The sequence below is a fragment of the Castor canadensis genome, chromosome 1 (genome assembly GCF_047511655.1).
Source record: "Castor canadensis chromosome 1, mCasCan1.hap1v2, whole genome shotgun sequence".
In the NCBI taxonomy this organism is placed as follows: domain Eukaryota; kingdom Metazoa; phylum Chordata; class Mammalia; order Rodentia; family Castoridae; genus Castor; species Castor canadensis.
Window position 1 is genome coordinate 193,338,773 of NC_133386.1, and position 11,409 is coordinate 193,350,181.

Consider the following 11,409-nt stretch of genomic DNA (forward strand, 5'->3'; position numbering starts at 1 on the left):
GTTTGACCAAGAATTAAAATGATAAGTGGCTAAGAAAAGTCACACGCTGCTGAAAAGGCACAAAATCATGTTTGAACCTTGCCTTATGCAAATATGAACACCTGCTTAATACAGTGAAAAAGTGCATTCAACTATGTTTCTTAGAATCACCCTGTAATACCAGTCACACAGCAGACAAAGACAGAGGATCATAGTTCAAGGACAGCCTACACAAAGGCATGAGACCCTATTTGAAAACAAGTTAAAGCAAGAGGACTAGAAGTATGGCTCAAATGGTAGAGCATGGGCCTAACAAGCATGAGGCCCCAAGATCAATACCCAGGACTTCAAAATAAATCACACATTAAAAGTCAGTATTCTTGTATGAAGTACTCTTCATTTTTAAATGATACATGGCTCAAGTACACTGTTTATGTTTTGGCTTTCTACCATGAATACTGAAAAAAACCTTTAGAAAGTAATATACCTCCTTTTAAGTGTTTGTTAGGAAAGTCCAAGACAAAAAATTGATGTGAAATGTAAAAAGTTTTCATTTCAAGAAATCTCAAAGATTTCACTTCTTTTGATCTTTCTCTTGGTCCTGTCTAGGTTTATGGTAGCCATGACAGAAAGAAATGGCACTGAAGTCACTGAAATTCTACCTTCTGGGATTTGGTGCCCAATCTGAGTTTCAATATGTCCTTTTTATTATATTTCTTATGATCTACATGACGTCCATGTTGGGTAATACTGGAATGATCCTACTCATCAACACAGATTCCAGACTTCAAACACCCATGTACTTTTTCTTGCAACACTTGTCTTTTGTTGATATCTGTCACATATCTGCTATAACTCCAAAGATGCTGCAAAACCTCATAGTAGAAGACAAATCCATCTCATTTAGAGGATGTATTACACAATTATTTGTTGTATCAACATTTGCAACCAGTGACTGTTACCTCCTAGCGGCTATGGCAGTGGACCGTTATGTTGCCATCTGTAAGCCTCTTCACTATTCCATAATCATGTCTCAAACAGTCTGCATCCATTTGTTAGCTACTTCATATGTCATGGGATCAATAAATGCCTGTGTGCACACAGGTTTTATTGTTTCATTATCTTTCTGTAAATCCATCGTCAATCATTTTTTCTGTGATTTTCTCCCAATTCTTGCTCTTTCTTGTTCCAACATTGATGTAAATATCAGACTACTTATTGTATTTGTGGGATTTAACTTGATGCTGACTGTGTTGATCATTATCTTCTCTTACACATACATCATGGCCACCATCTTAAAGATGTCTTCTCTTGCAGGGAGGAAGAAAACCTTCGCCACATGTGCCTCCCACCTGACAGCTGTCACCATTTACTATGGAACCCTTGCCTATATGTTCTTACAACCTCATTCTGATAATTCCCAAGAGAATATGAAAGTGGTTTCTGTTTTTTATGGTATTGTGATTCCCACATTGCACCCTCTGATCTATAGCTTAAGAAACAAGGAGGTAAAAGAAGCATTAAAATTGATAGGGAAAAAGTTATTTGGGAATGGATAGAAATTTTTTAAATCAGCACACTAAAATATCCACCATTTAGGTTGTACCACAATTTGATGTTTCTAGAATTAAGACCATGCTCACATCTTAAACAAATCCTATTACACTCAAGGTCTTAAACTGTTGGAAACAGAGTAGGATTGAAATCTCCCAGAACTGAAAAAATGCTTCCCAGGAAAAAATTGATATTAAAGTCTCTTACTTTACCATATCAAGAATAGAGGGGGACAATCCCTACATAAGGAGATACACACATAGTTGGGAGATGCTTTATTATACAGGAAAGGTTGTATAATTCTTTCTGCTTAATCATTAATTGCCTTCCTTATTGGCTACTGAATGATGGTGTGACTCAGCCTGCACAAGAAGAAATGAATGTCCTCACCAATACAGACACATAAACATGAGGAAAACATCTTGCTCAGCATTGGATTTCAAGTACCCACCATATTCTTAGTATGTCATCATTGCTCAATAAATATTTGTTGAATAAATAGACAAATGGGAGCAAAGACTAAAGATCAAAAAAATCTAAACACAGCACTCTCATAGAAGTGGGAAAGTAGTAACCTTCACTCCAGCATAGCTCATTTTGGGTGAAAAAATGGGTCCACAGCCAGAGATATGCCAAGCTTATTAGAAATTACCTGTAACAATATCAAAAAGCATTGTTGTAAATAAACCACTGTGACATTCTAAAGAACATTTCTGTCACTGATATGTAGAAGGCTAGAATGAAAAGGTGATAAGACACAGGTGAGCAGAGCCATTCCTCCGGGTCTCCAATGACTTCAATGTCTTTCTGTTACACTTTATAGTGCACAGTTCACATGTGACTACATGTTGGCAGCTAGAGAAAACAACGCGGAATCTCCAATCATTGTTCTGATTTTGTCTCACTACTGTTGTTTTGTTTTTGAGGTCAAGGTGTGTGTTTGTGTACAGAAGACACACAGACAGAAATATTTAATATCACAGGAAAACCTTAAACACTACAAGGGGCATGGTCAGAGCTGTTATTTAACCCAAAAGAATAGTGGGCAATCCTGTCAGTGGATGAATAAGTGGTATCTCCATCACTCCTCATCAAACAAATCAAACTTTCTTGGATTAAACCTTGACTCTTGTTGCTATAGTTTGGATATGGTTTCACTGTGTGCCCTAGAGGTTTATGTGTTAGAAGTTTGGCCCCCAATTTGGTGAAAATAAGAGATAGTGGGACCTTTAGGAGGAGCCTAGTAGGAGGTCGTTGGGGGCACTGCCCACATAAAGAATTAATGCACTTTTCATGGGACCCTGGTAGCTCTTGCAAAAGGGTTGCTATTAAAAAGCAAGACTGGGAGCTGGAGTGGCTCAAGAAGTAGAGTGTCTACCTAGCAAGCACAACGACCTAAGTTCAAACTGCCATGCTACCAAAGTTAAAAAACAAAAAAAGCAAGACTAGCCATTCCAATCTCAAGCATCCTGTCTCATTTTTATACATGTTCCCATCATAATGTCACTCACCATGATGGGATACAGCCAAGGAGGCTCACTCTAGACCCACCCTCTAAAACTGAGACACATAAACCTCTTCCTTATGCATTTCCCATCCTCAGGTGTTTTGTTACAAAAAATGGAAAATGAATTACTGCCCTTGAGGTGATCCTTCTTTTTATTTCTTCTGCAGTTCTGGGATTTGAACTCAGAGCTTCATGCTTGCTAGGCAGGAGCTCTACTGCTGGAACCATGCTAAAAGCATGGTTCTCTGCTTAAGTTGCTTTGTGAATAGGGTCTCATATTTTTGCCCAGGTTGGCCTTAGACAGTGATCCTCCTACCTACTGCCCCTGTGTAGCTGGGATTACAGGCACATGACACTATGCCAGTTTGTTGGTGGACACTGGGGTCTTGCTCATGGTAATTTGTTATATAAGCAGTAGGAACAGGAATTAATATGGTGCCTATTAAAAAACTGTCTGTTTTCAGAGACATTCCTGAGGTAGAGAGTAAGAGATCCCATAAGCGAAGTTAGCACAAATCTCTCTGCCACAGGTGCACAGAAGTCAAGTACTGAGGAAATGTGTGCGAGACATGAATATTTCTGCTAACTATATAGCACAGGTCTAGCAAAGGAGAATACAAGTGGAGGTCTGCCAGGGGATTTGAGGAAGACATTTCCTTTTCTGAACAAAGATATACATGTAGTTGCCACTCTGCCCTTCTTTTCATTTTTCTTTCTTTTCTTTTCCTGCTTTGAAAGGTACTATGATGTCTGCAGTCATAGTAGACAATTTGAATTATGAGGCATCATACCGCATGAGAAAGACAAATTGAATCACAAAAGTGCTAGTCTTGACTCCCAAACTATTGCCATGAAGGAAAAGCAAATCCATGTATTTCAGTTGAAGCACATTGCCGTGTGTTCTACTGCCAGTTGAACACAGTGCTCACTGGACATTGGTCATGCAGTAAGTCATGTTGACTGTCAATTCACCAGCCTCTAACAACAGCTCTTCTACATATATTTGCTAGTTAATGAAAAAAATCCCTGAGTCTAGTTTTACCCTGTCAGAATGATTAGAAGTTTCACCCCCAGCAGGACTCCACCCAAACACAATTCAAAGTTTAATTTCACATATTTGTAGGTGAACATTCTGATATTATAAAGTATAACTGTCTTTGTGGAGGGCTGATTTTAAAAATACACAAATTTTCAGAGAAAAAGAAAGAAGAGATCAAAATTAAAATTTTTCTTTAAATAATTAAACTATAGTCGATGTGATAATGTAAAATGCACTTAAATACATACTAGGGACCCTAAGTTCTTAAATTTAGGTTATATTTGGACTTTTTAGGAGGCTATATTTATAGTTGATATGTGGTGTCAAGAATAAATAACTAGATCTAAATACAGGTTCTTAAGCATGAAAACAGGCTCAATCTCAGCTGATCTCTAATGAGACACTACTTTAAAAAGAAGTCCCTAATGACAATAACTTGAAAAATTGTCACCTCTAGAAACCTTAAGCCTTTGTCATTATAAAAGAACAAGTAAAGATTGTTTTTCCCAACTCTATCCCAGCCCCTGGAACCTCAGGTCTCAAGTGACTGCATATTGATCCCTCGTGCCCCAACGATAAATGAGGATGGGGAAACAAAACAGGGAAAGACCTTGGTAGGCCAGATGCAGAAAGAGAATCTGGAAACAAATTTGGTGTAAGTAAAACAAAGCAAATGACATTTTCAATATTAACCATGTACCACTGCATTTACAGGCAGTTTAGGTGGGGTAAAGGGTCAGTGCCAAAATATGGGCATGTTTCACCCAAGAGCAAACACTATCATTTTAACTATGGTGATGTAATCCAAATGGAGTGAGGAAACGAACTGAGCTGATTGCTGCCAGGAAAAGCAAATGATTGAACAAGCAATTGAATGTACAATTGAAGCAATGAACATAAGATGCTCTTCATGTATTGCTGCATGTGCTTTTATGACGAACGTTAAGTGTCCTTTCAACACTGGTCCTGGGCTCGGAAGTTTTCATAAGAGAGCTCATCGTGTATTCTAGCTCCCTCTAGCAAGCACTTTCATCCACTGGAAGGAAGCCTGGCTAGGAGACATACATTTCATCTCTTTTTCCACTAGTGTACAAGAGAAGGCAACTTACATACGCTTACTGGTTCTTGTCTGTCACTGAATGTAGAATTGAAGGTAAATGTTTCTTGATCTATCCCTAAACTTATAACACTCTGCTTATTTCTCAGGATATTGAAAAGAGCCTGAAAAGCCCATATCAACAGGAGGCTTAGTTTTAAATATTCCCATGACTAAAGGGATGGTTTTGACATTGGCCATCTCGTCTTTGAAACAATGGCTTTGCCTGGAATTATTGACATATGAGCCCACACTGTTGTATTTAGGATGTGATTTTTCTTTTTATGATAAACTCTGCCATTATACAATATTGGATATGTGCAAAAATATATTTAAACTAACGTAACAACCACTCTTCTAGTTGCTATCTAACTTCTGGCACTTGTTTTCCATTATTCAGCTACCAGTTCACTAATTTCTTTTTTCTGATTTACTTACTAGCTTAAGTTTTATGACTGTGCTACTACAAATATTTTTGCATGTAGATGTATGACTATATGTATATGGTGTACAAATGTTACCTATATTTGGGAAAAATGTAATATTAACAATATTCAGCTTTTATCTGTAAGTCAGGTCTATACACTGTTCTTCTTCAACCCTTTGAAGAAGTTGTGTTTTCCCAATAATAACCATGAACTTCCTCTGTTAGATTTATACTAAAATGCTTTATATTTATTGTTACCATATGGAGTTTGTTTTGTTTTCTTTTTTTTTGTTGTTGGTACTAAGGATCAAATTTAGACTATCAAGCTTGCTAGGCAAGTACTGTACCAATATATCAACCCTAAGTATTTTAAATAATTTTTATTTATGGTAAATAAAAATATAATTGGCTCACAAATTAACCTAATATCACCTGACTTTACTAGCATCAGTAATGATTAATCTGACAATTCTCTCACATTTTCTATGGAGATAATTATACCATGCAAAAATAATAACAGTGTGGTTCTTTCTTATAACTGTGGTACCCTTCATTTTGCATGTCCTTTTGCCCTGCCTAGGACTACAGAAAAATGTTGAATGATTCAACATAACAGACATTGTCTCCTTTATTCATTCATAGGCACTACTTTTTATGACTTACTAGTAACAAAGGTGTTTAGTAAAGCAATGAGGTAGAAAGCATTTTACCAAGTTAACAGTTTTCCACTCTTTCAACTTTGCTAATAGGCTATCATGAAAGTTTATTGAATTTTACAAATAATTTTCTGTATTTACTGAGATCATGTGACTGTCCTTTTCATATGTTAATATGGCAAATTTCTTCATTATACTTTCCAATGTTACCCTGAGATAAATGTAACTTTGCCTTGATTGGTACTAGAAAATGCTGTATCCCCAATTCTGATGTTTTCTTCCTGCAAAGAGGCTTTGGCTTGTGCAGTTCTCTCAACTTTATGCACTTCATTTCAAGAACGATGGAATAACATATCTGACTGGTGACTCTGGGAAGAACACCTGCTCTGCCCTCAACCTCTTGGGAACATCCTCCAGCTGAAGGACACATCCCTTCACTTCAGAGATTACCTACAACCCATCAGTCATGGCCAATCATTGATGCTAAGACCGAATTGGTAAGCATGCCTACTTACCATGCTTATTGGCAACAAGTAACTTGCCTAATAAATCTAAAGCTATGGCTATGCATGGTGCCTCAAGTCTATAATCCTAAAAACTTGGGAAGCAGAAATTGAGAGGATTATGTTTTAAGGCCAGACAGGCAAAAAAGTTCACAAAATCCAATGACAACCCACGACTGCATGCAATGGTGACACCTTTCATTCCAGTGTAAATAACCAATGCAAAAAGGGCTGATAGTACAGCTGAAGTGGCAGAGCACCTGCCTAGAAAATGCAAGGCCCAGAATTCAAGACCCTCCCCCAGGACTGAAAAAAGACAAAGTTTTTCTCCATGTGTCTAAAGGTGGTATTATAGTGTTCGTACATATACTTTCTTTTATTTCTCAACTAGTTAAAAACCTGGAAAAGTAGAAAATACCTGTTTATTGAAGCTTCCTTTGTCCTCAGCTGCAAAAAAAAAAAAAAAAAAATTTAGTAAGCACCTTCCTTTGGTGAGTGTGTATGTATTTTTCAAGAAGTTTGCATCTACACTCACAAATGAGTGGAGTTCTAATTTCATTTTCTTGTATTTTGCTTATTTGGTGTCAAAGTTTTGTAGCCTCATGAAATGATCTCAGTGGTTACGGTTTTGAGATTTTATATAATATTAGAATTAGTAGTTCTATAAATATTTGAAACTCTTTACTGGAACATCTTAGAATATGGAGTTTTGTGAGTAAAATTTAAAATATGAAGTCAAATCACTTAATGATTTGAAAATATTTAAATATTGGGTAAACATACAGGCCCATATTAACTACCATTAATCTCTATCCCTTAGTCTACTTCCTTTTAAAATATAAGCAAATAAAATGGCTAGGTACAGTGGCTCACACCTATAATCCTAGCTACTCGTGAGACCAGGGGAATGATGGTTGGAGGGCAGCACAAGCAAAGAGTTCATGAGACCTCATCTCCACCAGTAAAAAAACTGAGCATACTGGAGCATGCCTGTCATCACAGTTACTAGACTGGAGCCTGTGTAGGAGGATTGCCAGCCATGCTGGCCATTCCAGGCATAAATGTAAGACCCTACATGCAAAACAACTAAAAGAAAAAAATAAGGCTGGGAGTTTGGCTCAGTAGTAGAGCACCTGCCTAGCCAATGTAATTCCCTAAGTCCAAAACCCAGAGCCACCCCCCCGCAAAAAGAACATACATATATGATATATGTATATATACACAGAGAGAAAGCATAAAAATATCAAATTGTGTATAATAAAGTAAATCATAAATATTCAATAAGCATAATGAAACAGCAAGCCATTATAAGAGAGAAAAGTTCTATTATTTCAAATGTCTACTGGGAAAAACATATGGAAAAGTGATTGAGCATCCCTCAATGTTTTATATCAAAAGATCAAGGAAAAGCCCAAAAAAGTGATCAATTATTTTTCAAGCTTAATAATTTTGGTCTATAAATGATACCATAAAGAAAATTATTAAATGACAGGATATTTGAAAAATCTTTGCTAAGTCAACAACTAATGAGGGAGTCAAAACTAGAATGGTTTTAAAGAGCACTTACAAGTCACCTTACAGGAATATTTGCAAAATTATGACCAGAAAATTTTCAGAAAAGTAAAATAATCATTTTAATATTAGACAATGATTGAGTAATAGTAGTTGTAGTAGTAGAAAAAAAAATAAAAATGAGATATTACTTTACATGATTTCCCTGCAAGAAAGTTAGTAAAAAACAATGGTCACATGGAATTAAGGACTCAGGAATCCCAGCAGAAAATTGGTAACACTGTACATTGGTGCATCAGTAATGGAAAGTGATCTGGCAATACTTGGTCAAGTTAGATGTGTACAGGATACCCTCAAATTCAACAGTTCTGTCTCTAAGAATGTATCCCAGAGAAATTTTCACACTGAACTATTACTATCAGATTACCAATGATTTATTGGCAACGTGCTGTCAATCGCTAAGAAAATACATTGGCAAATTGGGAAGGATAGTCATTATAGGGCAGAGCAGCTGAGCCATGCACAAGCACCAGACCTTGCAATCTGAGTGTTACCAGTCAATGGTGATATGAGTACAGGAAGTAAAGTGAAGCATTTTAAAGCATTAAAGAATTCTGGCAATGCGGAAATCTTTGTATCACTTTTTACAAAAATATTGAACCACAACGTATTAAGAATTTTTAAAAAGGATATAACCAGACATACTACAGAAATTCTGCAAAATTCTGCATGGCCATGAACTAGGATGTTCATGAAGTTAGTAACAAAAGGGCAAAATGAGAATATGGATATAATTTGGAACAAAATCATGTAGAACACAAAAAGAAGTAAAGATTTTCAATAACTAAGGATTTTACTAAACTGGGATATTTTAACTAAAATATAAACATCATGAAGAGGTAATTAAATAGAAGTATGTTTTATATCTTTGATGACTGATATATTTGTGACATGCCAATCAGTTCATCCCTGGGCACAGGACTACGGCTCCAAGGCAATTTCTCCAGCCTGTAGGTAAAATTATCTACTTTGGGTGTCAATTCCAGCCTTTGAAACCAATGTCAATCATGTTAGGGAAAGTATTTTTTATGTTATTTTGAAACCAAATATTATACTATTTCCAAGTCTGCACTAACATAAAAGGTCACAATGTTCTTAGCTTTCTCTATTCTTCGTTTGATGGACCTTTTCAGCTGAAATTTAATCTATGCTGACCATGAAGCGAAACAATGGAACCCAAGTGAGTGAATTCATCCTCCTGGGATTTGCTAGTCAACACAAGTCTTGGCACATCTTCTTCACAGCATTTTTAGTGATCTATGTGGTCACATTAGTGGGTAATGTTGGGATGATCCTACTGATCAAGACTGACTGTTCCCTTCATACTCCTATGTACTTTTTCCTCCAACAATTGGCATTTGTTGATCTCTGTTATACCTCTGCTATCACTCCCGAGATGTTGAAAAACTTCATAAGGACGAAGAAATCCGTCTCCTTCACAGGATGTACGGTGCAATTGCTGGTCTATGGTAGTTTTGCAACCAGTGACTGCTATATTCTGGCTGCTATGGCAGTGGACCGGTATGTGGCCATCTGTTATCCACTGCACTACCCAATCATCATGTCCCAGAGACTCTGTATTCAGCTAGTAGTTGGTTCATATGTCATGGGTTTTCTAAATGGTTCTGTAAACACAGGTTTTACTTTCTCGTTGAACTTTTGCAAATCCAACGAAATCAATCACTTTTTCTGTGATGCACCTCCAATTCTTGCCCCATCTTGCTCCAATATTCACTTCAATATCATGCTGCTCACAGTCTTTGTGGGATTTAACTTGGTGAGCACTGTGTTGGTTGTTGTCTTTTCCTATGCATATATCTTGGCTGCCATTTTGAAGATGTCTTCAGCTGCGGGAAGGAAAAGGGCCTTCTCCACCTGTGCCTCCCACCTGACAGCTGTCACGATTTTCTATGGGACTCTTGCTTATATGTATCTACATCATCGTACCAGTGATTCTCAAGAACAGGAAAAAGTAGCATCTGTCTTTTATGGCATAATTATCCCCATGTTAAACCCCTTAATCTATAGTCTGAGAAACCAAGATGTGATAACAGTCCTAAAAAGGATAGGAATGAAGTGCTTGTAATTTGAACCTTGATTTCTAACTCGTGGTGGTTTATCAAGCAAAGCAATAGTGCTCTCTTACATCTTAGTCTCAGTAGATGTGTCAAATGTACGGGACAAGGAAGGAATACATTGATAGGTATACATTAGAGACAATATTCAATTCCTTTGACTGGACAGGGCATCTAATTAATCATGGTGCAATTATCATTAAACATGCATATGCATACAACAATGGTGACAGTATGTCAGTAAGTATAGTTATCAGTAATCCAAATTTTGGCATTAAATACTATGATGGGGATTGTATTAAAATGATTTAAGTGTTTAGAAAATTGAATACCATCTAAAAAATTAAGTTTTGTACAAAATAGATTATAGCTTTACAAATATCCTAGGAATATTGTGTATTCACTTAACTGTAGCTGCACTCTCAAGATGGGGTGGGTCAAGAGTCAGTATATAAACTGGAAACTCACTGGGAGACCAGCCCTATTCCCAAGCAAAGGTAATGATAGGTGATCCCTGACGTAAACTCAGCACATTCCATTTTTAATAGTAGAATGTGGACTAAAAAGATTGGACCTACAGGCTAGCACTTACATTCTAATAATATACCTGAATGTCATCAACCATAACTTCTGAAGCGTATCATACATATTTATCATACAGAACTCCAACTCTGTAGGTCTTCCTGGGGAATTTTGCCCACATCCTTCCTAATAAGGGAAAAATTCAAGAATGACCTCTCACTAAACTTTTATAAGCACATTCTAAAGATATAAGATACAAGACATCTCACATTGTGTAGCAATATTTTAGGTGCTCAGAACAGAGTGTCTCTGGGGTGTCACCTGTCATGGGAGCGAGGCTGGGGTCTGCCCTGGAGAATGACTGAGCAGGTTATTTACATAACTATATAGTACGCAGCGCTCTGTAGAGCGGTTATCGTCAACTGTACTCATGTTATCTTACCACGGTTACAGAGCAGTACATGGCATGAATAGAACTG

At 36.9% G+C, this 11,409-nt stretch overlaps 1 protein-coding gene and 1 pseudogene across 1 annotated transcript; both read left to right on the forward strand.

Annotated features, from left to right (window-relative positions):
* The first annotated feature begins 472 nt into the window (after positions 1 to 472).
* LOC109701587 (olfactory receptor 5AK2-like) lies at positions 473 to 1,538 on the forward strand (annotated as a pseudogene).
* A 7,951-nt stretch (positions 1,539 to 9,489) lies between these two features.
* LOC109701586 (putative olfactory receptor 5AK3) lies at positions 9,490 to 10,517 on the forward strand. The gene has a single exon (XM_074069409.1). The coding sequence runs from the start codon at positions 9,490 to 9,492 to the stop codon at positions 10,417 to 10,419; it is 930 nt and encodes a 309-aa protein (XP_073925510.1). The 3' UTR covers positions 10,420 to 10,517.
* Positions 10,518 to 11,409: the final 892 nt, after the last annotated feature.

Coding starts and splice junctions, on each gene's coding strand:
- LOC109701586 (XM_074069409.1), top strand. CDS start 9,490: ATGAAGCGAAACAATGGAACCCAAGTGAGTGAATTCATCCTCCTGGGA.